Below are 24,999 nucleotides of genomic sequence, written 5' to 3' on the forward strand. Positions count from 1 at the left end.
AAAAAAATTTTTTAAGAAATCAAACTCTGATCCTTTGATACACTAGAACAGCCACTAGTGGACCTGAAGACCCTCATAATCTCCCCCCAAAGACTGACTTGGAGGTGGAGGGAGTTTGGAGAATTACAGGGGCAGTGGAAGCGCCCAGTGCTGAATCATGAGCTAATATGAGTCAGCTCAATTTTGAAAGTCATATTATCTGGCTCCGCTCTAGCAGGGTGCCAGGTTCCATTCAGTCTTGTAAATCCTGCAGGGCTGCCAGGAAGCAAAGCTGGAACATTCTAAAGCCAGCAGCGCCACTGCGAGGCCAGCTGCAGGCGGCGGTAGGTGGGCACCCGCTCTACGCGGCAGGCCGGGGCTCGGGTGCAGCCTCCGCTCCCCGAGAAATTCTCACCCCTTGGAGAGTCTGGATTTGGGTGGATTAAGGGGTGGCAGTTTGTGCTGACTCCATTAGCCCAATATGCCCTGGAAGGGGTTGGTTCTTCCGTTTATCTGTAGGGCTGCATCCACTAGCCATGTTCGGGGGCACAAAGTGCCCCCAAACGTGAGTGAACGAAGGCGCCCCACTGAGTGACTGTTCAGGGCTGCAAACCCCACATTTATGGTAGATTCTGCCGGTGTAGGCTTCATGAACGCGAGCCCAGTCTTTAGAATTAAAACCAATGCAAGGAGACAAACTACTGACAGCGACCCTTCTGAGGAGGCGGGGTAGGGAGCACACCGACTGATGGTTATGCAAATAATGGAGTCCAGCCGGGACTCTGGTCTCGAAGACTACAAGTTCCAGAATGCATCTCCGGCCCCAACGCAGGGAGAGATCGAGGCTGGGAGAGCATTGCCTGCTGGGAATCGTAGTGTTGGGCTTGTTTATGATGCAGGAGTTACTAGTGGGGAGGGGGAAAGGTAGTACACTGTTACCACGTGACACTCGGGCTCCTGTGGTTGGTCCAGCCTCCGCTCGGGAGCTGTGATTGGCCGGATCTAATACGAACGACGCCACTAGGGGCGGGCCGCAGAGGGGCGCAGGCGCATTGCGTTGCGAGTCTCGGGACCCCTCTCGAAGAGACTATGGCGCTCAACAAGAACCACTCGGAGGGCGGCGGAGTGATCGTCAACAACACTGAGAGGTGAGAACACTGCGGAAGGATCCTGGAGAACCGAAGGACTGATGTCCAGGCGGTGGGCGGTGGGCGGTGGGCGGTGAGGAATAAATCCTGGATGAGAGAAATTGATGGAGCGCGGTGGGGGGGTAACGGCCGGGGGCGGGGCTGCTGTCAGCTGGGGGCCGGGGGCGGGGGTAGGGCTGCGGGATGGGGACGGGGTTTGGGGCAAGCAGTGGGGCCTAGGGGCGCTGCTTGAGCCTTTTGCTGAGAGGCGCCTTAAAAAAAAATAATTGCTGTTTATCAGGCGTTTACTGTGCTGCTACTACGCGGCAGCCACTGCGCCTCTTCTGAAATACATAAATCTTGTGCGGTAGGTACTATTATACACACGTTACAGGTGGGAAAATACAGACCCAGGGAGGTTAAATAACTTGACCTAGATTTGAAGTCTGAATAACAGATGGGAATTCCAAAAAAGAGGTCTTGACCCCAGTGTCAGTAGGCTTAACAGTAAACACCCTTTGAGTGTATTCCAAAACAGCTCAGGTTTCAAGTGAAAAATCTCAAACCCCACAGATAAAATTAAACAGGTAACGTTTGTCAACTGCCTAACAGTTGCTGGTGTGAGTCTGAGCCCTTGTAAGGGTTAGCCTCTTTCCTTTTTTTAAAATATAGTTGATACTTTTAATCTCATTTTATTATTAGTTACTGGTTCTGTCTCTTTTATTTAATTTATTTTTTAAAATTTTATTTATTTTTTATTTTATGTATTTATTTATTTTTTTAAATGTGGCACTGAGAATTGAACCCGGTGCCTGCTGAACACGATGCCTCACATATGGTAGGCAAGCGCTCTACCCGCTGAGCTACGACCCCACCCCAGGCTCTTTCCTCTTGAATGCTCTTGGCTAATATCACTCCACAGAGCAGAGGTTCTCTGAACTTCAGGGTTCTTTCTGATCTACCCTCCTCACCACTTCCCGATGCATTCTCTCTAATTCCTGGGCTGCTGCTTGAAGGTAGAAGAGCTTAGGAGGAAAAGCGGAGTCTACAAGGGAAACAGGCTGGAGCCAGAGCCTTCACCTAGCTAAGGCCATTGCGTAGACTGGAACCTGTCACTTAGGAAGACTTGATGAGTCAGATGAGAAGGCCCAGGGTGACCCAGACCTCAGAATGCAGACTTTCTCTCCATGTTACCCTCTTCAGGGTCTGATGTTCTTGGTGAATACTTCTCTTATTGTGCCAGTTCTCTTCCCATTTACTCCTTTCTTGTCAAGAAAGTTGTGATATTTGGGAGAAGGAAGACAATGGACCGGGTGAACTTGGACCTTTTGATCATGTAATCTGAGAAACCTCACAATGCTCACTGGTTTATTGTGATTCTGAGTGTGAACCAGTTCCTGGGCCTGCACACTTTTGATTCCATTTAGTAACATCTACCAAGCCTGTTTTTCTTAGTGTGATGACTTCTTTTTTTTTTTTTTAATGTTACTGAAGAGTGAACCCAGGGGCACTGTACCACTGAAAAAAAACCTTTTTTTTTTTTTTTTTTAATACAGGTTCTCCCTAAGTTGCCCAGGCTAGCCTCCAACTTGTGATCCTTATGCCTCAACCTCCCCAGCAGAAGGGTTTCTGGCATGTGTCACCCTTCACAGCTTAGTGGATGTGCCTTATTTTGGAAAGCACTTCAGCATCATTTCTGGAAAAAAAAAAAAATTGCAACTACTGAGGGTACTGACACACATCTGTAATTCCAGCAACCCAGGACTAGAGATGAGCTCAGTGGTAGAATGCCCACAGATTCAATCCCTAATATCAAATAAATAAGTCTATAATGATTGAAGTTTAAATACAGTGTTTAAAATTTAATATTTAAAATGGCAAACTTTGCCTGGTTCAGTGGTGCATACAGGTAGTCCCAGCTACATGGTAGGCTGAGGCAGGAGGATCACAAGTCTAAGACCAGCCTGAGCAACTTAGCAAGACCCTATTTCAAAATTAAAAAATAGAAAGAGCTGGGATGGGGCTGGGGATGTGGCTCAAGCGGTAGCACGCTCGCCTGGCATGTGTGCGGCCTGGGTTCGATTCTCAGCACCACATACAAACAAAGATGTTGTGTGCACCAATAACTAAAAAATAAATATTAAAATTCTCTCTCTTTCTCTCTCTCCCTCTCTCTTTAAAAAACAAAAAAAAAAAAGAAAGAAAGAGCTGGGATGTAACTCAGTGGTAAAGCATCCCTGAGTTCACTCCCCAATATCCCCACCCCCACCCCCCCCACACACACAATGGTGAACTTCCTTTTTTGTGATGCTGGGGATTGAATCCAGGACCTCATGGTAAATTTTATTTTTTAATTCATGAACCCAAAGCTGTGAAATGTCCGAGAAAAATGCACACACATCATTTTTTTTAAAAGAGAGAATTTTTTTAATATTTATTTTTTAGTTTTTGGCTGACACAACATCTTTGTTTGTATGTGGTGCTGAGGATCGAACCCGGGCCGCACGCATGCCAGGCGAGGTTGCAACCGCTTGAGCCACATCCCCAGTCTGCACACACATCACCTTTTCAAGAATGGACCAGCATCCCTGCTGACCTAGCTTAAGAAGCCCCTATGTAAGGGAGCCCTGGAGAAAGCAATGTGTGGAGTCATGTCTTAGAGTCTTAAATGTTCATTTATTAGGCTTAAAAAACCAACAAAGCTGGGCATGGTAGTGCATACCTGTAATCCCAGCTGCTTGGGAGGCTGAGGCAGGAGGATCGTGAGTTCAAAGCCAGCCTCATTAATGGCAAGGCGCTAAGCAATTCAGTGAGACCCTGACTCTAAGTAAAATAAGAAATAGGGCTGGGGATGTGGCTCAGTGGTTGAGTGTCTCTGAGTTCAATCCCCAATACCCCCCCAAACAAACAAACAAAATAACAAAAATAGAACATCTATCACAGGACTTAAAACAGCACCTTGAAGGATGAGCCCTGCAGTTCTGCTACTGTGCTGGTCACTTGGGTTCTGTATGAGTGGGGTTTGGGAAAATTCTGTGGACCCAAACTTGCTCAACTCTTCCATGGCTGTCTTATGATTTCTTTGCAGCCATGTTGGAATGTGCTGGGCAACCTCACCCAGTGTCTGGGGGTAACAGATGACATCTCCAACTATCTCATTAGAGCCTCTCTTCTTTTCTTACCACAGCATCCTAATGTCCTATGATCATGTGGAACTTACCTTTAATGACATGAAGAATGTTCCAGAGGCCTTCAAAGGGACCAAGAAGGGCACTGTTTACCTTACCCCTTACCGGGTGAGTTGAGCAGCAGGACAGTTGGATTGGAGGCTGATTGCATTTGGAGGGTGACATGTGTCTTAGCCTCTGCCTTGTGAGTCAGCTGATCTCTGAACCCTGATGAATATTGGTGCCTTGTTCCTCCTGTTTCTCTTGTCACATGCTCCTGGATTCTAGAATCACCTGACTCTGCAGCTGAACTACTTGGCTGTGAATTCATGCAGATTCCAGATCTACTGTCAGAAAAATCTGTCTAGCGTTGGATGCAGCTGCTGGGATGACTTGGGCCTAGAGTAGCCTGAGGCCTGTGTGTGTATCCAGAGGGATAGATGTGGTAAACAGGATACAGTAGCATGGCCACAACTTCCAGACTGGGCACTGAGCCCAGCAGAACCCTGCAGAGAGAAATGCCAGACAGCAGAATGGGCCTAGCCTGCATTCACCATACAGACTCCGAGGGTAACACAAAACGTGTAGTCTCAGAAAAAAGTTACTGCCTGTAGCTAGCTACTAGAGAGACTTCAAGATGGCTGGAGGAAGGGGAACACATCTTTAGGTGTCTTGTCACCCTTACATAGGTAGGGACTCAAAATCCCATCTCTGGAAACTCAATTGATATCTTCAGTTAAATTGAATATACCCTGGTGGTTTTGAAACCCAAGGGGTTCTCCAGGCACAGGACAGGAGAGCTCTTGTTGCCATTGGGCAGAGTGTCATCTGCAGGAAAGTCACAAAGGCCCTATCTTCAGAGCTCTGAGGCTCTGCCACTCCATCATTCTCTAAAAGGCCAGGTCAAGCCTCCCCTGTCCAGGCCCCTGCCTGCCTGTCCCTGCCTATGCTTCCCAGCTTTGGAGGTCCTTTCATGTCTGCATCATGTCTGCCATCTTCTCTCTTACTTAACTGAAGCAGTTTGTCCAGTTCACATGTTCTGTCTGTGATTGGGACATTGTTCTTGTGACTTCCACGTCTGGCCTCTCCAGGGTGCATGTGACTCTGTCCAGAAGCGTCTGGTGCAAAGAGAGCCCTGAGCCTGCTGGGCCTGGCATGGGCACGAGCTCCCAACTGGGAATAGACTCCACACACAGGAAGCAGGTGGGAAACAATGGCCTAGCAGGCTGCAGTTCCAGCACTAATGGCCCTTGTCCTTTCCCACCACAGGTCATCTTTCTGTCCAAGGGGAAGGATGCCATGCAGTCCTTCATGATGCCATTTTATCTCATGAAGGACTGTGAGATCAAACAGCCTGTGTTTGGTGCAAACTACATCAAGGGGATGGTGAAGGCTGAAGCAGGAGGTGGGTGACAAGGATGCTCAGGGACATCAGTGCTGCCTTGGGAACATCCTCTTCAAACTCTTACTGCCCCAGCCTTGTCCCCTTCCATGCTCCAGATTACCTTCAAAAGGAATATCTGGGCTGCCAGCTGACCAGCCTGCGTGGGTTTTTGGTTGCCAAGAGCTGGGAAAGGCTGGCATGAGTTGGCAGTTCAGATCACCTCTTCAGAGAATAAAATCAGCAAAAAGACCAAAAACTAAGTAAGATGCCTATTGTGCCCTGGGGAGCATGTGCAGATTTTAGATGGGGGAAGGAGCTGTGTCCTGTTTTTGGAGGGACCTTCTCCTGAGAACAAGCAAAGGCAGCTGCCCTCTGGGAAGCTGGAGAAGCCCTGCCCTGTGGCTGACACTTGTACAGACACTGGAGACCTCCTCATGGACCCTGCCTTCCCCTCACACCCTCCTAGGCCCAAGCTTTCTCTTGGTTCCCCTTTGGACAGATGCCAAGCTAGAGGGACCAGGGTTCATGCTTAGGCCCCCTCAGAATGAGAGGTCTGCTCTGAACTTGAATGGCAGTTAATGCTGAGTGCTCTTGCTCTTGGAAGCTGCCTGGTACTTCCTTGGGGGTCAAAAGAAACCCCTTAGTATCAGCTCTAAAGCCAAACCATGTGGACTTTGTGCCTGTTACCTCAGGGACTGGGCTGGAAGGTCAAGCTTGTTTCAAGAAGAAGCCTCTGTTCCAAAGGGGGAGGCCGTGATAGCAGGAGCCAGGCCAGTCTGCAGCACCAGGGGCATAGGCTTGGGAAGCAGCCCTGTCTATGAGGAGGAGGCAAGAGAAAGCCTGGCTTTTTCCTGCAGGCTTTGGGGGCATTAGGTGGGACCCTGAGGAATGCAAAGAGCCATCTCTTTCAGTGTACCTGTTTTCTTTCCTGCACTGTTCATAGGTGGCTGGGAAGGCTCCGCTTCATACAAGTTGACCTTCACAGCAGGGGGCGCCATCGAGTTTGGTCAGCGCATGCTCCAGGTGGCATCTCAAGGTACTCAGGCTCTAGAAATTAGGGACCAAGGACACATTGGACATGTGGGTTTTTTGTTTGATCATGTTTCCTTTTGTTTTGTAAGCATCAGAAGATATATCTGACCCTGCTGACCAGGGCTGGGAGTTGGGGGCAAAGCCTGTAATTTCTGCTCGGTCCTGTACCTCAAAGCCTGGGCCTCTTCTGCCTGGAGCAGGTGTACTACACTCTGACAGATCTATTTGGACTTGACATTTTACTGTGGCCTCACACAAACAAACAAAAAACCCAACCATTAAACCATTAAACAACCATTTTAAGTCACCAAGTACTGTGTTCAGCAGACAGCCTCACCTGGCTCCTCCTCTACCCCTCCCGAGCCTCCTTCCTTCCCTCCATTCACCTCCATCCCTGTCCCCCTCTTGGCCTTGCCTCATCCCTGACAGAGCCAGACCCATGTATGGGTGGAGAGTGGAACAGAGGGTAGGCCTGTCTGCTGGCACATTTCTGGGTGCCAGCAGCTCCCCAGCAGGCAGTGGGGCCGCCCTCTGCCAGCCCTGAGGCAGGTGGCACTCATCTCTCTCTCCCCTTGTGCTTATAGCCTCCAGAGGTGAAGCCCCCAATGGAGCCTATGGGTACCCTTACATGCCCAGCGGGGCCTATGTCTTTCCCCCGCCAGTCGCCAATGGAATGTATCCCTGCCCTCCTGGCTACCCCTATCCACCGCCCCCACCTGGTGAGTGTGTCCTTTGCTGCCCACCCTCAACCCACCCACCCACTCAACCACTAACCACTTCTCCCAGGCCAGGGGGTGCAGAGGGGAGACCCGTAACTAACAGATGCTGGAGAGGTACAGAGGCTGCCCCTGAGGAGCTATATGGGGCAGCTCCCAGGAGGCAGCCTTCTGAGGGAGCCAGGCCTGACTAGTCATTGGGTCCCTGTTGCTCTCTTGCCAAGCAGAGTTCTATCCAGGAGCTCCTGTAATGGATGGGGCCATGGGATATGTGCAGCCCCCACCACCACCCTATCCTGGACCCATGGAGCCTCCAGTCAGTGGCCCTGATGTCCCCTCCACTCCTGCAGGTAAGGCCCCTGGGCTGCTAGCAGTCCTTTGAAACCAACCCTCTCTTCTCTAGGACCTAGGACCTTGCAGGAGCCCCTGGCCTAGGAACCAGCAGGGAGGTGGCCTGGTGGTGAAAAGCTAGATGCTAGTTCTCTCTGTCCCTTAGGTAGCTGAGTGACCTACCTATTCGGCTCAGGCTCCTCCATGTATAAACAGATGGTCATGGGGCCACTAGTGGGCTTGTGTCGGGGATATAAGGGACTGGAAAAAAAGTGCCAGCCTGTGGCAGTTGCTTAGAAAACTCAACTGCCGCTTTTTTATTGGCCGTCTGGGTCACCAGCATTACTGCCCTGAGCCTCGGGGCCGGGAGGACAGGGCTTGCCACCAGTGCTTACTTTGTGTTTGCTCTCCAGCTGAGGCCAAGGCCGCAGAAGCAGCTGCCAGCGCCTATTACAACCCAGGCAACCCACACAACGTCTACATGCCCACGGTGAGTGGGAGTGGCCGTCCCCTGGCCGTAAAGACAGGGAGTTGGGCGGGACGATGGGCCTCCTCTTATTCTAAGAACATTCTAACATGATCTTTCCTTCCTTCTTTAGAGCCAGCCTCCACCACCTCCCTACTACCCTCCAGAAGATAAGAAGACCCAGTAGACCCCGCCTACTTCCCTGTCCCCACCTCATGGGCCTTCCCTACCCCTCCTTGTGGGACTGCATCTGGCTGGGGGAGGCCAGGGAGGACCTTATTCTTCCCCAGGTCTGATGATAAAGAGGAACTAGTGTTGCAGGAAGGCAGGGCTCTGGCCTCTGGAGAGGTGTCCCCCCAGCTTCCCACACTAGCTCAGCCCACAGTGCCCCTCTTACCATTTCTGGGGCTGTCCTTGGGAGCACGGGGTGTTCCCCTTGTTCCTGTTTCACTCTAGTAGTTCCTTCCCACAGAGGGACTCTCTGGCCACCTCCTCTATTGCAGTCCAGCCCCTTGGTCTGGTAGCCATTCTGCACTCAGCCTTGTGAGCCGCCCCCGGACCAGCCACATGTCTTCCCTGTGGGCCAAAAAGGCCCTACCAGTCCCAACTCACATTCCTTCCCCTGTCTGTGCTTAGCTCTGGAAGGCCACTGTCCCACCTGACCATCAGTCCACATTCCATTCAGCCAGGCCTGCCGTCCCTGTCCGTGGTCATTCTGTTGCCACTTCTGATTGCAGGAGCTTTACAACAAGCCTCCAGGGTTTAGTGGCTTCAGGGGAAGCCCACTGCGGCTGGGGATGAGGCTCCTCTGTTCTCTTGCTAGTGTTTCTGGAATTTGTTTTCCCTCTAGTCTCTTCCCTCCACGAGGGGCTTCTCAACTGGAGCTGAAGAGTGCATGTCCATCCCATCATGCCATTTGGGGGCTGCGGGGTGGGCTCAGAACAAAGGGCCCCCAACCCTACATGCTGATCATAGCCTGCTGCCGGCCCCTCCCTTTAAGCATCATGCCCCCTGGATGCACGGAGATTTGCTCATTTGTTCTTGGACCGGCCACGAAGTGAGGAGAGATGGTTATTTAAAGAGAATTCCCTATTTATTTGAAAAAAAAAAAAAAAAAATCCAGTTAATATATTAATGTGAAATAAACCCTGTTTGCACCTTGATTTGTTTGCTAAAACTGTGAAATAGTAAAAATGAAATAACTGGACCTTTCTGGCTGTGTGTGCTGACCAAGGGGAACCTTTGGAAGAAGAGCTGTCGAGCTGCTGAGGAGACTCTTCCTTCCTAGAGTGAGAACATCTTGTTCTCTGGGCCACCTCCCCACTGAGGCCCATGCACCTGGCTGGGGTGGCCAGTGGTGCCGCCCAGCACCTGGGTGGAAGAGGCAGGCAGGGCCAGCCTTTGTCCCACCTGCTGACTCTCCAGCCCCAGGCTCAGAGTAGGAATCTGAGAGGAGGTGGTTTAGGGTTCCTGGAGCATGCTGGACCCTCTTTGTCCAGCTGGCTAGGACAGCTGGGTGGGTCACTGCAGTGTGTGACCTGGTACTGCCTTCCTGAATACCTGAGTGTTGGGGAGGGTGGGAAACAGAACTGTGCTCCACTCCAGCCCAGGCAGTGGGCACAGGGTCAGTGGGTTGGGGAGCTCTGGGATGCTGGTGCTAAAGTCTATTTTCCTGTCCCCAGCAGACCAAATCTGCCCTCTTGGAGAGATTGGCAGGAGGGCTTCTCCCACTTCTTCTAACACCAGCCCTACCCAGGAGCTCTCAGGGTTTGGCTAAGCTCCCCTACAAGGGAATTTGACCTTCATGGTGGAGTTGAGGCTACAAGGAAGTCCCAGGCTGGTACAGCTTGGCCGGTCGTCACCTCCATGGAATGTCACCTGTGGGGTGGAGCAGGCTGAGCAGTTGGCTGCCAGCTGGGGAACTCTGTCTCCGTTTGAGCTTGCCCCACCCCTGCCCAGGTCTGGGACCCATTCTGTCTGGGTAGCCTGGGGTGAGAACCCCTAGGACCAAGGTTAGCTTCCCTGGGTGCAGTAGAGTTGATGGGGGAGGGTGCCCTACTGGGAGCACGGGACCATCCTTAAAGCCTCTGTGGGAGGGTGGGGTGGGGCTTACCCGCCTACAATGTCCACTTTCTGCTCCAGGATAGACAGGCTTCTGCAAGGATCTGGGCTGCAGGAAGGTGCAGGGGACCTGGGAGACAGCCTCTCCAAGGCAGTGACACCCTGACCCTTCTGTCCCCCGCACTGCGCTCCCTCCACCCTTCCCAGGCAGAGGGTGGCAGCCTTGGGGCTCTTTGCATCATCCTGTGGCTTCACCGTCTTCACTCAGCAGCAGCAGGGCGGCAGAGGGAAGGGCAGAACCAGCCACTATGGCGACAAGCCTCTCCCACCCCCAGCGTCGCCCTCCCCTCTTGCGCCAGGCCATCAAGATAAGGCGCCGCAGGGTCAGAGACCTACAGGATGCCCTGCCTCCAACAACCCAGGAGGTAGGAGTGACCTCAATGGGGAGAACAGCTGGCCTTGGGGACTCAGCAGGCATGGGTGTCTGGCCCCACCTACCCGTCCACCCTGCTCCTGGGCAGAGCCTTCTGGGTCAGCGGGGTGGGTTTGCCACATGTCCTCTGAGCCACCATGAGTCTCTCAGGTTGGGGGCCCGAGCCTCTCTAGCCCCCCCCTTTACAGTGGGCCTGCCCTCCCTCTCCTCTCCCCTAGTTCCAGAGGAACTTTGCTCTGTGAGGCAGGTGTCCCTGATGTGGGGTGGGCTGCCTAGGGACCCCTCTGAGCTACCTCAGGCTTGCTCAGCATCCCCCCAAGTCTCCCACCTCGGCTGCAGGGCCTCACTTCCGCCACAGGGCTGAGCAGGCGGCTGCCTGATAAGCAGAGCTGTTTCCTCTGGGGAAGGAAGAGAGTGTGGGGGCAGGTGGCAGAGGGCTGTGCTGCTGGGCCAGCTGAACGCCCATGGACCTCAGCCTCAGCAGGCCAGGGGACGAGCAAGGTGGCCCAAGGGCCAGACCCCAAGGAGGCCTGTTGTGGGAACAGGTGTGGGGCTTCAGTGGGCTTGAAGGGTGTGCTGGGGACCCACTGCACTAGGCCTGGGCCTTCCTGTTCCTCCAAGCAGGCCTCCAAGGACACCTTGTCTTTCCACCTTGCTCCCCAGATTGAGCCTCCATCCCACCACTTCTCCCCTGAGGAGGTAAGAGTCGGAGTGATGGGGGGGTGTGGAAGAGTCGGAGTGATGGGGGTCGCAGAGAGGTGCGGGGAGCAGCCCTACATCCTCCTGAAAGCCCCTCCATCACTGGCCAAGGCTGATGGCGGCAACCTGGGAGGGACTTCTGAGCCTCAACCCCCTTCACTGCACATGGGCTGCCTGTCTCTGCTCTGGGCTTGAGGTGTGGCTGTAAGGGGTTCCTTGGGCTGGGGAGTTCCTGATATGACCCTGCTGTGCCTCAGCGGGACCTGCTCTATGAGGAAGCACTCTACACTGTCCTGCACCGCCTGGGTCAGCCGGAGCCCAACCATGTGACCAAGGCCTCGGAGCTGCTGGGATATCTACAGGAGGTGAGCTCGGCCCCAACCCCTCCACCTTCCCGCAGCCTGGACCCCGGGGCTCTGCCTTCTGGCCTGACCCCTGCCCTCAAACTCCCACACACTATCTGCCTCCCCACCAGGCCTTCCAGCTGCAGCCCGGGGAGCACCAGCAGATGCTGCAGCGGGTCAGGGAGCTTGAGGTAACTTGGGCCAGGGCATCCCAGGCAAGGAAGGGCCTGGGAAGGCCAACCCTCTCGGGGACTCAGGCCACTCCCTCCCATCCCTCTAGAGGCCAGTATTTTGTCTGAAGGCAACAGTGAAACAGGCCAAGGGCATCCTGGGCAAGGATGTCAGTGGTGAGTGCAGGGTGGTGAGCCCTGAGGGCTGCTTCCTAACTCCTTTCTGTCCCATCACAGTCTGACCCAGAACTCCTGGCAGCAGCTCCTGTCTCCCAAATGTCTCCAGGACTGGCCTCCATCTAGCTGGTCCCTTGCACTGGGCATCTGGGCTGGGGAGGTGGTGCTCTGTCCAACTTTCCCTGTCCCTCTCTCAGGAGAAGCTCCTCAGGTGGGCTGAAGAGGGACCCTCCCAGGGAGCCCAGCCAACTCTGTGGTGCCTCATCCTCTCTCCTCCCAGGGTTCAGTGACCCCTACTGCCTGCTGGGCATCGAGCAGGGGGTGGGTGTGCCAGGGGGCAGCCCTGGGTCCCGGCGTAGGCAGAAGGCGGTGGTGAGGCACACCATTCCTGAGGAGCAGACCCACCGCACCCAGGTTGTCAACCAGACACTCAACCCTGTCTGGGACGAGACCTTTATCCTGTACGTGGCCCTGCCCCAGCCCCCCTCCCCGTACTCTCAGGACTCCTCAGTCAGTCAGATGAGTGGCTCTGGAGAAGGGGCTGGGCCCTGGGCGGGGGAGACAGTAGGCCAGACAGGACAGTCCTGGTGTTGATGGGGCTGGGTGGAGTCCCTCCAGGTGCATTGGGGATAGCCGGAGGCCCTACCTTGCAGGGAGGAGGGATGGGGAGGGATGTGTGTGAGGGGAGTAGCAGCTTGCAGGAAGGTGCCAAGTGGGAGTGGGCATATTGTGGGGATGGCAGCTGTGAAGGACAGGATCTGGAGTCCTTGTGGTCTGGTCTGGTGAGGGTCCTACGCTTCCAAGGCCCTCACCTACACCCTTTTCTCCCTATAGGGAGTTTGAGGACATAACCAATGCGAGCTTTCACCTGGACATGTGGTGACTGACATGGCCTGCTCCTGGGGAGGGAAGAGAAGGGCTGAGGGTGGAAGTCTCCTCCCTGAAAGGGTGATGGGCGCCCTGTCTGTCTCTTATTCAAACCTCTGCCCCACCAGGGACCTGGACACTGTGGAGTCTGTCAGACAGAAGCTTGGGGAGCTCACAGATCTGCATGGGCTCCGGAGGTGGGTGCTGGACTCATGGGAAAGAAGGGGACTCCCTCTGCCCTCCTGCCACGTACTCCATCATTGGGTCCACGCTGGCTACTGGTGGGGGGCAGATTCTACTCTGATCCCTTCAGGTACTTGATCCATCTCCCTCATGGATCCTACCTGAAACAGGATCTTTAAGGAGGCTCGAAAGGACAAAGGCCAGGACGACTTTCTGGGGAACGTGGTTCTGAGGCTGCAGGTGAGGGGCAGGAGGAATGGGGCCTGGGTAGAGCTGAAGGGGGCATGTGTGAAGGTTCTGGAGAGGGGCTCCAGGTGCTTGGGGACTGCCCCACTGCCTCCGGCCCCAGCTCCAGGTGTCTCCTGCCCACCAGGACCTTCACTGCCGAGAGGACCAGTGGTACCCCCTGGAGCCCTGCACCGAGACCTACCCAGACCGTGGCCAGTGCCACCTCCAATTCCAGCTCATTCACAAGAGGGTAGGTCTGGGGCCTGGGCCAGGAACTGAGCCCCGCAGCCTCAGTGTCCCTGCTGTGTTGGGTCTTCTCTGCTCACAGCCATCCTTGCCTCATTGCAGAGAGCCACGGCAGCTAGCCGCTCCCAGCCCAGCTACACTGTGCACCGCCACCTGCTGCAGCAGCTTGTGTCCCATGAAGTCACCCAGCACCAGGTACTGCCTTCCCAGGGCTGGGTGCTGCCAGGGTTGCCAATCAGGTCCTAATACCTCTCCACTATTCCCCTCAGGCGGGTAGTACCTCCTGGGATGGGTCACTGAGTCCCCAGGCCACCACCATCCTCTTTCTCCATGCCACGCAGAAGGACCTATCTGACTTCCACCAGTCCATGGCGTGAGTGCACAGCCCTGGTGGGACCCTAGGGGGCTGTTGGCGGCTGGCAGCTCCTGTATTCTGCTGGAAGCTCAAAGCCTCACACTTAGGAGAGTTCTCTTTGCCCCAAACTGCATGTTTTAAATCAGTGGCCAACTTTTAAAAAAATCTGGAGGGCTGGGGATGTGGCTCAAGAGGTAATGCGCTCGCCTGGCATGCGTGCTGCCCGGGTTCGATCCTCAGCACCACATACAAACAAAGATGTTGTGTCCACCGAAAACTAAAAAATAAATAGTAAAAAATTCTCTCTCTCTCTCTCTCTCACACTCTCTCTTAAAAAAAAAATCTGGAGATTTCACATATAATCCAGATCTCCAGCTGCTCATGGGACAGAAGTATTTAAATGGCAGGACTAGTCAGAGCAGAGCAGTGTGTCCTCTATCTGGCGTGGTGGCCGTTAGGAGGAAGGTAGTTGAGGGCCAGGGGCAGTGTATATCCAGAACCTTAGGCAGGTGAATATTTCGGAAGATAAGGGTAGGATGGAGGTGAAGCTGGTACAGCCACCAGACAGTGAGGGGCCTGGTTTGCTTACAGGGCCCAAGCACATAGTGCAGGTGGCAGCTGTGTCCAGTAGGAACCTTGGCCTGTCCTTGGATTGCTCTTCTTCCCTCCTTCTGCCCTTCCACTGGACCCTTGTCCAGCTCAGTCATTTCCTCCATCATGTCCCCTTGAGCCATCTCAAGTTCCAGCTGATGGTTGCTGTGTGTGCATGCAGGCTTAAATCCTTAAATCCCACTTTTCATAAGAAGCAAAAAAATTCTCAAGTTTTATAATCACGTAGCTCTAATTAAGAGATAGACAATTGGGGCTGGGGATGTGGCTCAAGCGGTAGTGCGCTCGCCTGGCATGCGTGCAGCCCAGTTTCGATCCTCAGCACCACATACAAGCAAAGATGTTATGTCTGCCAAAAACTAAAAAATAAATATTAAAAAATTCTTTCTCTCTCTTTAAAAAAAATAAATAAAAAGAAGAAAGTTTCATTTAGACTCCAGTTAAAAAAAAAAGAGATAGACAATTTGAAAAGCATCCATGGAAATAAACCATGTGAGTCACTTTCAGTCACTGGTTTTCGCTCGCCTGAGTCACTTTCAGTCACTGGTTTTCAGCCTCTGCTGGTAGATGGTTTCATAGGCGGCTTTGGAGCAGGGAAGGTGCCATCCCTCCCCCTGGGCCTGGCTGAGGCCTTCCTGTCCCTGCAGACAGTGGCTGGCCTACAGTCGCCTCTACCAGAGCCTTGAGTTCCCTAGCAGTTGCCTCTTGCATCCCATCACCAGCATGGAGTACCAGTGGATCCAGGGCCGGCTCAAAGCAGAACAGGTGGATGTGGGAATTGGGTGGGCAAGGGCTGTTGAGCAGGGAGGGCTGTGGGGGAGGTCAGGGGAGCACAGGAGGCCATGGACCCATAAGCAGCTCCCAAATCCTGACATCTTCTTGGCTTTGCAGCTGGAGGAACTGGCCACCTCATTCACCTCCCTGCTGGCCTACGGCCTCTCCCTCATCCGGAGGTTCCGCTCTGTCTTCCCTCTTTCTGTCTCTGACTCCCCATCCCGGCTGCAGTCTCTCCTCAGGTTGGTGGCTCTGCTTTTGCTTCTTCAGGGGTGAGGGTATAGTGGGGCAGCTGTAGGGAGAGGCCTGCTACAGGAGTGGGTATGGGGCAGTGGGCCTGTTAGACACAGCCCTCTCTCTGTCTCCCAGGGTCCTGGTGCAAATGTGCAAGATGAAGGCCTTTGGAGAACTGTGCTCAGACAGTGCCCCACTGCCCCAGCTGGTGATGGAGGCTTTGAGGGTATGACACCTTCCCTAGGGTGCATGAGGGCTTGTGCCTGGACCCAGCAACTCCTCCCTGCTCATTGCCTCTCTTTTGGCAGACTGGTACAGTTGAATGGTTCCACCTGAAGCAGCAGCACCATCAGCCCATGGTGCAGGTAGGTGTTGGACAGGGGCAGGGCGGAATGGGACACTTGTCTCTGCAGCCCTGCTTAGCCTACCTTGTCCCTTCCAGGGCATGCTAGAGGCAGGCAAAGCCTTGCTGAACCTGGTACAGGATGTCATGGGTGACCTGCACCAGTGCCAGCGCACATGGAACAAGATCTTCCAAAAGTGAGCAGACCCAGGTTGGGAGGTGGTGGGCCTGTGAGATCCTGATGTGTACCACAGGGTCACACTGCTGTCTCCTCCAGTGTCCTCAAGATCGACCTCTTCTCCATGGCTTTCTTGGAGCTACAGTGGCTGGTGAGGCCCTCCACTGACCCTAGGTTGTATCCCTCAGCCCAGTTCCACCACCCTGCCCGCTAGGCCTTTCTTTGCAGGTGGCCAAGCGGGCACAGGACCACACATCGGCAGTGGGCAGCCCTGTGTCTCCAGAGATGGGCGAGAGTCTGTTCCAGCTCTACATCAGTCTAAAAGAGCTCTGCCAGCTGGGCCCAGTCTCTCTAGACAGGTAGGCAGCAAGCAGGTGGCTTGTGGCAAGCTGTACGTGCTTCAGAAAAGAGGTGAGTCTACAAGGGCTGTGGGCTAGAGCTGGTCGCAGCCTTCCGCAGCTGAACTCTAGCTCTCCCCAGGGACAGAGTCCTGGCTCTGGATAGTTTTCACCGCTGGTTCCAGCCAGCCATTCCCTCCTGGCTGCAGAAGACCTACAGTGTGGCCCTGGAGCGGGTGCAGCGTGCTGTGCAGATGGACAAGGTGTGGGCAGGGACCTTGAATTCGGAGATGGCCCAGCGCTCGCTCTGGGTGTGGTAGAAGCTGGTAACCTGCTAGGACACCCCCTCCCCGCCCACTTCAGGCCAGTTGTGTGCAAAATGTGGCTGTCTCCTGATACCCTGGAGTTAACTGTGACCTGTGACTTCCCTTTGCCATGTATCCTACAGGCTGGGGCTCTGGACAGAGCCTAGCTTGTCCCCCCTGTAGCTCCCTGCTCAGCTCTGTGCTTGTTAGTGGGAGAATGGATTTGTCCCTGTTCTGAGCCCTCCTTTCTAAGTGCTCTCCCTTTTCCCCAGCTGGTGCCCCTGGGGGAGCTGACCAAACATAGCACGTCAGCTGTGGACCTGTCCACCTGCTTTGCTCAGATCAGTCACACTGCCCGGCAGCTGGACTGGCCAGACCCAGAGGAGGCCTTCATGATCACTGTCAAGTTTGTGGAGGTGCAGCATGTCTTTCTGTGTCCTTCATCTTTCTAGGACAACCTTCCTATCACCTACCCGACAGAAATTCCAGGCTCATCCACCAACCTTCCCAAGGCCTATGTCTGAAATTCTCCCAACTTCCTGAGATTCACATGCCCTGCCCTCTACCCTGCATGGCAGCTTTACCCACTGATCACTTTCCTCTCCCTGACACCTCAGGACACCTGCAGGCTGGCCCTGGTGTATTGCAGCCTTATAAAGGCCCGGGCCCGAGAGCTCTCTGCAGGCCAGAAGGATCAGGGCCAGGCAGCCAACATGGTAACAGAGCCCAGGCTGGGGGCTGGTCAGGGTGGGGTGGGGCCTGGCAATGCTGGCCCTGTTTTAGGAAGCCCTGCATCCTTCTGTCTGTGCCTGTCCCCAGCTATGTGTGGTAGTGAATGACATGGAGCAGCTTCGGCTGGTGATTGGCAAGCTACCCGCTCAGCTGGCATGGGAAGCCCTGGAGCAGCGGGTGGGGGCCTTGCTGGAGCACGGCCAGCTGCAGAACACACTACATGCCCAGCTGCAGGGTGCACTGGCTGGACTGGGCCACGAGATCTGCACAGGTGTCCGCACTCTGGCTGAGCAGGTAAGTTGTTGTCTGACTCCACAGTGACCCCACCCTGGCCCCCAGCAGGACCTGGGTTGATGTCCAGCCCTCTCTTCCTAAGCCTAAACTCAGGTCTCACGTGAACTCCCAATCCTCCACTCATTCCCTGACCTCCCTCCATCTACCATTTTGTGTCCCCAGCTGGAGGTGGGCATTGCCAAGCACATCGAGAGACTTGTGGGTGTCAAGGAGTCCGTTCTGCCTGAGGATGTGAGTGACTCTCCTGCTCACTGACCTTTGCTGCCCTGCCAGCTCTTTGTGTCTGGGGTTATAAAGGGGACCCAGGTTGTTTTGGGGGCTGAAGGCCTTAGGGGTATCAGAGATCAGCCCAGGTATGTTGTTTCCCTGGGCTGGTTTTCCTCTTTGGACACTCAGGGGTACAAATTGGGTCCCTGTATGGGCTCTCCCAGCACCGACAATCGGTGTGGGGAGGGTGAAAAGCCCCACAGGCCTGGGCACACAGCCTTCTTGGTGCCTCTTAGCTCTGCTGTCATGTTTATGCGAGCCAGCTCACTTCAGTCTCCCTGTCTGTAAACTGGGAGAGTGATACACACCCCTGATTGTTTTGGGGGAAGGCTACTCATTAATTCATCAACTGTTTAGTAAGTGCCCACCTTGTCCTGACAGTGATTCCAGCCTGGGGATAGATCAGTGAAAATTTTCTGCTTTCCTAGAGCTTACATTCTAGCCAGGAAAGTGAAAGAAGAGCTGAGTACGGAAGTACGATAACTTTAGTTACTAAGTACTGTAAGCTTAGTTATGATTATAACTATAAATATACATACAGAAGCGTATGTGTGTGCACACACACTTATATAGTGTGTTAGATGATGATAAGTGCTAGAGAGAAAAATAAAACAGAAGGAAGGGTGGGAAGTGTCAGAGGGTTGTATTTTTAGATAGTAACGGGAAGACCTCATTCAGAGGGCAACAGCTGAGTCAAGACCGCCAGGAAGTGAGGGAAGAAGCCATGAGAATTTCTAGAGAAAGAGCATTCCAGGCAGAGGGAACAGCAAAGGCTGTGAGGTAGCACCATGCCTGGCCGTAGATGAGGCTAGTGTGGCTGGAGCGATAGCAATCAGGAGAGGAAGGCAGAGAGAGATGGGCAGGGGCAGAGCCTGCAGACATTTCAAACCCATGCACAGAAGCTCCTGGCCCTGTTTCCTCCCCAGGGCAAGGAAATGGGGCTGGGATTGAAATGGGCCTGAGCTACCTCCTCCTATTCCTCAGGCCATTCTGCCCCTGATGAAGTTCCTGGAGGTGGAGCTTTGCTACATGAATACCAACCTGGTGCAGGAGAATTTTAACAGGTCTGCCAAGGTCCCTGCCCTGCAGTGCCCACACCCTTTCTCCACCTGCCCTGCCTCCAGGGCCTCAGCATCTTAATTAATTAAGGGGACCTGTTGTAAATCCCTTTGGTGAAGTCCCTTAGAGGGTATGACCAGCCTCTGCTCAAATGTTTGCTTCCAGGGATAAGGAACTCACTCACTACCTTATAAACCTGTCCATTTCATGCTGTTCAGTACTGAGAATTACCAGTTCTTCCTTGGTCTGAGCTGAGATCTCCCTATCCATTCTCCCTTAGTCCTGAGACCATCTTCCAGAACCCCTGACTGCTTTTCCTCTTTTTTTTTTTTTTTTTTTGAGTCCCCAGGATTGAACTCAGGGGCACTTCCAAGATTGAACTCAGGGGCACTTAACCACTGAGCCACATCCCCAGCCCTATTTTGTATTTTATTTAGAGACAAGGCCTCACTGAGTTGCTTAGCATCTCACTAAGTTGCTGAAGCTGACTTTGAACCTCCTGTCTAGCCTCCTGAGCTGCTGGGATTACAGACCACTGGGATTATAGGCATGCACCACCATGTCCAGCTTTTTCCTTCTTTTTAATGTTTTTGGCATCCAGTGCTATTGGCCATGATCCAGGGAAACTTCTAGTTAGGGTCTCTTAAAGCATTGGATGGAGGCACAGGGTGTGGACTCTGGATGGCCTGACTTTAGATTCCAGACTTAGTACTCCTTGGTGGCTTTGAGCAGTTACTGAAGTGCCAATGACTATAGGCTTCTACTGAGGACTAAATGGGTCATGTGATGTGCTGAGAGTAGGGTTGTGGTCAATGACTACACAGGAAGTGGCCAGTGACTGTTAGTTGTAGAGATGCCCAGGAGGATCCACCTCCAGGTGGAACTGGGGCCCTGAGCAGGCTGCTGACCTTTCTCTCCTAGAATTCTTCTCTTCCTCCTGGACAGCCAGGACCCCTACAGCCAGACCCTTATGTCTTAGGCCATTTTATACCATTTGTTCAGCTCTCCCCACCTCCACATAAACCACAATTACCTCTCCACTAAGACAGAAGCTTTGCTTAGAAGCCTTTAGAACAGTGCTTGGTGTATAATGAGCACTTACATGTGTTGAATAAATACATAGCCCTCCTCCATTTTTTTTTTTTCCTAGACCGGGTATTAAACCCAGGGCCGCATGCCTCCTAGGCAGGGGCTCTACCAATGAGCTTTGCCCCAGCCCAGATCTCATCACCATTTTTTAAAAGTATTTTTTTAGTTGTAGATGGACATAATACCTTTATTTATTTATCTTTATGTGGTGCTGAGGATCGAACCCAGGGTCTCACACATGCTAGGTGAGTGCTGTGCCACTGAGCCACAACCCTAGCCCCTTTCCTCACCAATTTTTAAACAATAATTTTTTTTTGTACATAACTGCCAGACTCTGCTTTGACACATGTTAAACTCAAGGTGTTATAATAACGGTGTCCCTGTCACTATTTTATTCCCCCTGCAATGTAGTAGATGCTTTATCCCTGTCATGTGTTGTAATTCTATCATTTTGGCTACTCCATCTTGAATCATGTTTCTGACATTGGGATCCAGCTTCCCTGCCCATCTTTTGTGGTTTATTGGGGTTTCATGATCCTACTGAAGATTCTTCACTGAACTTGAGATGTGTCAGATAGGACTTACCCTCCTGCCCCTTGTTTGTTCCCTTAGGAGACACCACCCCCCCCCCCACTGCCTGCCAGCTCTGGCCTCACCTGTGGAGCAGGTGTGGGGGAAGGTTGGGGTAGATCTGGGTCCTTGAGGCCTCCCCTTTCTCAAGAACATCTTTGCTTCCTCCTCCTCCACTGTATCCTATGTCTGGCATCCTCTGCCCTCGGCCAGCCTTCTGACCCTGCTGTGGACCCACACACTCACGGTGCTAGCAGAGGCATCGGCCTCCCAGCGCAGCTCATCCCTAGCCTCTAGCAGGCTGAAGGTTGCCCTGCAGGTAAAAATGCCGGCCATAGGACAGTAACCCTGGGGGAGGGTTCCTGGGGCCACCTCTGATGTCTTCCCCAGAACCTGGAGATCTGCTTCCATGCTGAGGGCTGCGGCTTGCCACCGGAGGCTCTGCACACGGCCACCTTCCAGGTAGGAACCTTTTGGTGAGCTCCCAGGTAGGAGGTCAGGGAATCTGTCTTTCTGCACTCACCTGTGTCCAGGACCAGCTACTTAATTTATTGGGCCCAGTACAAAATGAGAAGGTACGCACGCACACGCACCTTACTCAAAATTATTACCAGGGCTGGGGATGTAGCTCAGTGGTAGAATGCTTGCCTAGCATGTGCAAGATCCTGGATTCAATACTCAGCACTGCAAAAAAAAAAAAAAAGGAAAGAAATTTAAGATGGTGACAACAGAGTATTAACCCAGGTGTGGAATCCTTCAAAGCACAGGGGCCCAGTGCTCCTGCATAGGATGGGGGCATGCCCAAGAAGCCTACTGTCTGTGCCTCTGTCCCAAAACCTCAGGCATTGCTGAAGGTGCATTTTTGTTCATGGTCTTATAGCCCCAGAGCTTCCTTTTTGAAGTCATGTCTCAGCCTCAGTTGTGAGCCTGGTGACGGCTGACTGACATTCAGGTGGTACTCAGATGTATCCTTCTAGGCTCTACAGAGGGACCTGGAACTGCAGGCGGCCTCCAGCCGGGAGCTCATTCAGAAGTACTTCTGCAGTCGCATCCAGCAGCAGGTGAGGCTCCCCTCCCCCACCCCCACGCCCACCAGGGTTGGAGTTGGCCTCATCCTGCTTTGCCCAGGTGACCCTGAGTATGCAACCCACACCAGGTGGAAACCACCTCTGAGGAGCTGGGTGCCGTCACCGTCAAGGCCTCTTACCGCGCCTCTGAGCAGAAGCTGCATGTGGAGCTGCTCAGTGCCTCCGGCCTGCGACCCTTGGACTCCAATGGTGAGTGGAAGCTGGTTATTGGCCACTAACTGCTTCCTCTATGGCCCTCCCTGCCAGTGTCCCTGGGGCTGTGGAGGAGTTCTGGGTGCATTTCTCATGAGGCGCAGGGCTGTTGAGTGGCACAGCTGCAGGGGAGGACTGGAAGAACCCTGGCAGCACCCTTCCCCTAGGCTCCAGTGACCCCTTTGTCCAGCTGACCCTGGAACCCAGGCATGAATTCCCCGAGTTGGCACCCAGGGAGACCCAGAAACACAAGAAGGACCTTCACCCGCTGTTTGATGAGACCTTTGAATTGTGAGTGGGTCCCTATTCTTCTAGTTCCTCCCCTTGCTTCCCTTCCCTGAGCCTCCTTCAAGGGACCCCTGAGATGACCACACTGGACTTAAGGAAAGGGCACTTGGGACAAAGGTTTCTTCCACTGAGGGGAACATAAAATTTGAAGCCTTCCAGGGAAGGGTCCTGACTTTGAGGTCCTCACGGATCTGCTCTCTGTTGCCCAAGACAGGTGGACCCGGGGCCACAGGACCCCTGATTTAAAGCATCAGCCCATGGTCAGAGCAGGTGTCATGTACATGGCTGAGAGGAGCCAGGCAGAGCTGACTTTGTAATGTGCTTGTGCTCAATGAGGGATGACCCATGTGTTGGAGCAGGGGTAAGGTGATGGTAGTCTTGGATAAGCAGCTGAGCCTGATTCTGTCCTTGCCAGCCTGGTGCCTGCTGAGCCATGCCAGAAGGATGGGTCGTGCCTCCTGCTCACGGTGCTGGACCATGACACACTGGGGGCTGATGACCTGGAAGGGGAGGCCTTCCTGCCACTGCGTGGGGTGCCTGGGCTGACCAGCTCTGAGCCCAGTGAGGCGCCCCAGATGCGCCTGCCTCTCACGTATCCTGCGCCCAATGGTAGGCCTGAGTCCCAGGATAGGGCAGGGTAGAGACAGGACACCTGGAAAACTCAGGAAGGGACCCTAGAGAAATGCTTCCTTGGGAGATGGAAGCCAGTGGAATAAGGGCTTGGCCAATCTCTTGATTTGAGACCAATGAGATTCAAGCTCAGTGAAGTTTTGGGTGACTCTTCTCTCTGGTGGATAAGGTCACCAATGAGATTCCTTGGGGAGAGGAAGAAGCCTGGATCTGTGAGGGGCACATCCCTACAAAGAATTCTCCCAGCGTGTTAATAGGAATAGTTCATCTTTGTGCATATATCGTGAGTCAGTTCTGAGTACTTGGTGTAGATGAACTCTTTCAATTCTTACAATCCATCAGTGAGGCAGGTGTTATCATTAGCTGTTTTAGAGACCAGAAAACTAAGGCACAAAGAGTTAACTAGCTTCAGGTTCTCTTCAGGAAGGTAGTAGTCACCACCTCAGGCAGTCCAAGCACTCTCATCTTCCAGCTGTGTCTTGAAGTTTGGCTAGTTGTCAGTCACTGGTTTTCTTTCAGCTTGGTGATGATGGGTGGGGCAGTGTTGTGTCCCCGCCTGCCCCCCCATCTCCCAGACTTGGCCTCTGGCTTCTCTCCACAGGAGATCCAATCCTGCAGCTGTTGGAGAGCCGGAAGGGTGATCGAGAGGCCCAGGCTTTTGTGAGGCTGAGGAGGCAGCGAGCCAAGCAGGCCTCCCAGCATGCCCTAAGGCCAGGGCAATAGAGGAGGAGTTGGGGGATGGGGCTGGTCCTTGGTGGAGTCTTACCCACCACGGTTCATTCCCCTAGCCTGGCCTAACATTTGGAGAGCCATAGCAAGTGTAACGGCCAGAATGCAGCCTCTCTAGACTCTCCCATGGCCACAGTGATGGGTGCATTATTAACAATATTTACACTCCCTCCAGCCCTGGCCTCAGCATTCTCTGACACATCCCAGCACAGAGGAATAACTCCTGCCCCTGCTTCCCCCGCAAAAACTGCTCTGGTGGGCCAGGGTCTAGAGCCCTCCGTCTCCTGGCCTTCCTCCTTCAGCTTTGCTAGGGTGTGGTGGGCCCAGACTGTCAGGACCCAGGCTGTGAGCAGAGCCTCCCTGGGGCTCCAGCTGCCCCAGGGGAAGGGTGGTGGTGGCCATTATTGGAGAGACCAAAGGACTTTGGCTCTGGAATGAGAGCTGGCAGGCAGCAGGGCTGGCACCAATGGACAGCAGAAAAGACAATGTGACTGCGTCTGCTGAGGGTTCTTCCTTCAGGAGGTATCTATCATCTAGAAACTTTCTTAGAAAAAAAAAATAAAAAAAAATTTATCCACAGCCCTCTTAGGATTATCTGTTGGCATCCAGAGAGTTACCAAAGACTCAGGCCAGCTGGCCTCCTCATCCCTCAGGAGCCTCAAAGCTGCCCCCATGCCTCAAAGCAGGGAAGAGGGTATGGGCACACCTGCCACAAGCAGGTGCTGAGGTGGCTAAAACGATTTTGACTGTGGACTTTGGCAGATTTTATCAGGCCCATCAGTTATGGTGGTCACTGCCCAAGAGAGGGGCAGGTGCACCAAGAGGCCGAGTGGCTGCTCTGGACAGCATAAGGGGCAGCCCTGCTGAGGGGAAGGGGGCCCCTTGCACACTGGGAGTCCAGTGGTCATTTTAGCTGTGACCCAGATGAAGTCCCTTAACATCCAAATCAGTATTAGCTGATGGAAGAGCTGGAGCTGGGCAGTTCTGAGGTCATGTGAAGCCTGCCCTATTTTCTTTACCCCCAGCACACAGGCTGATGGGGGGAGCAGGGCAGAAAGACTTGGCGCCTAGAGCATGGGCCCCTCTGAAGGCAAGAGGCAGGGTACTTCCTCAGTGCCATTCTCTACTTATGCTGTTATGCAAACCATTCCAAAGGGACAGTATTGTCTACTGCCTTTTGGATAACATCAACAATAAAGAAACCACTCATAGCTGAGGAAAGACCTACACAGAACAGTCGCATGGCCTGGGAGCTATCAGTATTCAAGGCTAAAAGGTCACCTGCAGGCCTGTGTCACAGGGCACTCAAGCTGTGG

At 53.5% G+C, this 24,999-nt stretch overlaps 2 protein-coding genes across 11 annotated transcripts; both read left to right on the top strand.

The window, feature by feature from the left end:
• Positions 1-1,003: 1,003 nt before the first annotated feature.
• Positions 1,004-9,364, top strand: Wbp2 (WW domain binding protein 2). Of its 2 annotated transcripts, XM_005332576.5 has the most exons (8): positions 1,004-1,127; positions 4,294-4,402; positions 5,543-5,678; positions 6,601-6,693; positions 7,274-7,408; positions 7,633-7,755; positions 8,149-8,225; positions 8,335-9,364. In XM_005332576.5, exons 1-8 carry the CDS (start codon positions 1,069-1,071, stop codon positions 8,386-8,388), a joined length of 786 nt encoding a protein of 261 aa, XP_005332633.1. In that variant the 5' UTR covers positions 1,004-1,068; the 3' UTR covers positions 8,389-9,364. The 2 variants fall into 2 exon arrangements, with proteins under 2 accessions (XP_005332633.1, XP_021586906.1); XM_021731231.3 differs by lacking the exon at positions 7,274-7,408.
• On the top strand, positions 9,361-24,262 carry Unc13d (unc-13 homolog D). Of its 9 annotated transcripts, none has more exons than XM_078041660.1 (34): positions 9,361-9,490; positions 9,887-10,160; positions 10,470-10,687; positions 11,317-11,394; positions 11,652-11,759; positions 11,870-11,929; positions 12,019-12,085; positions 12,366-12,546; positions 12,920-12,964; positions 13,081-13,149; positions 13,306-13,375; positions 13,509-13,613; positions 13,712-13,804; positions 13,879-13,982; positions 15,221-15,338; positions 15,465-15,589; positions 15,717-15,807; positions 15,890-15,946; positions 16,024-16,121; positions 16,202-16,253; positions 16,331-16,461; positions 16,583-16,703; positions 17,018-17,161; positions 17,363-17,461; positions 17,565-17,771; positions 17,934-18,002; positions 19,023-19,102; positions 20,970-21,075; positions 21,147-21,218; positions 21,734-21,817; positions 21,913-22,033; positions 22,204-22,327; positions 22,740-22,933; positions 23,556-24,262. In XM_078041660.1, exons 2-34 carry the CDS (start codon positions 10,073-10,075, stop codon positions 23,675-23,677), a joined length of 3,501 nt encoding a protein of 1,166 aa, XP_077897786.1. In that variant the 5' UTR covers positions 9,361-9,490; positions 9,887-10,072; the 3' UTR covers positions 23,678-24,262. The 9 variants fall into 9 exon arrangements, 8 of the variants coding, with proteins under 8 accessions (XP_077897786.1, XP_077897785.1, XP_077897789.1 ...); XM_078041659.1 differs by having other exon boundaries at positions 9,405-9,490; positions 9,884-10,160; XM_078041663.1 differs by lacking the exon at positions 9,361-9,490 and having other exon boundaries at positions 9,542-10,213; positions 10,344-10,687.
• The last annotated feature ends 737 nt before the right edge of the window (positions 24,263-24,999 follow it).

Source organism: Ictidomys tridecemlineatus, chromosome 3 (genome assembly GCF_052094955.1).
Source record: "Ictidomys tridecemlineatus isolate mIctTri1 chromosome 3, mIctTri1.hap1, whole genome shotgun sequence".
Classification (NCBI taxonomy): Eukaryota; Metazoa; Chordata; class Mammalia; order Rodentia; family Sciuridae; genus Ictidomys; species Ictidomys tridecemlineatus.

Coding starts and splice junctions, on each gene's coding strand:
- Wbp2 (XM_005332576.5), top strand. CDS start 1,069: ATGGCGCTCAACAAGAACCACTCGGAGGGCGGCGGAGTGATCGTCAAC. Junction 4,403..5,542: donor TTTACCTTACCCCTTACCGG/GTGAGTTGAGCA, acceptor TTCCCACCACAG/GTCATCTTTCTGTCCAAGGG. Junction 5,679..6,600: donor GGTGAAGGCTGAAGCAGGAG/GTGGGTGACAAG, acceptor CACTGTTCATAG/GTGGCTGGGAAGGCTCCGCT.
- Unc13d (XM_078041660.1), top strand. CDS start 10,073: ATGTCACCTGTGGGGTGGAGCAGGCTGAGCAGTTGGCTGCCAGCTGGG. Junction 15,590..15,716: donor CGGCTGCAGTCTCTCCTCAG/GTTGGTGGCTCT, acceptor TCTGTCTCCCAG/GGTCCTGGTGCAAATGTGCA. Junction 17,162..17,362: donor TCACTGTCAAGTTTGTGGAG/GTGCAGCATGTC, acceptor CTGACACCTCAG/GACACCTGCAGGCTGGCCCT.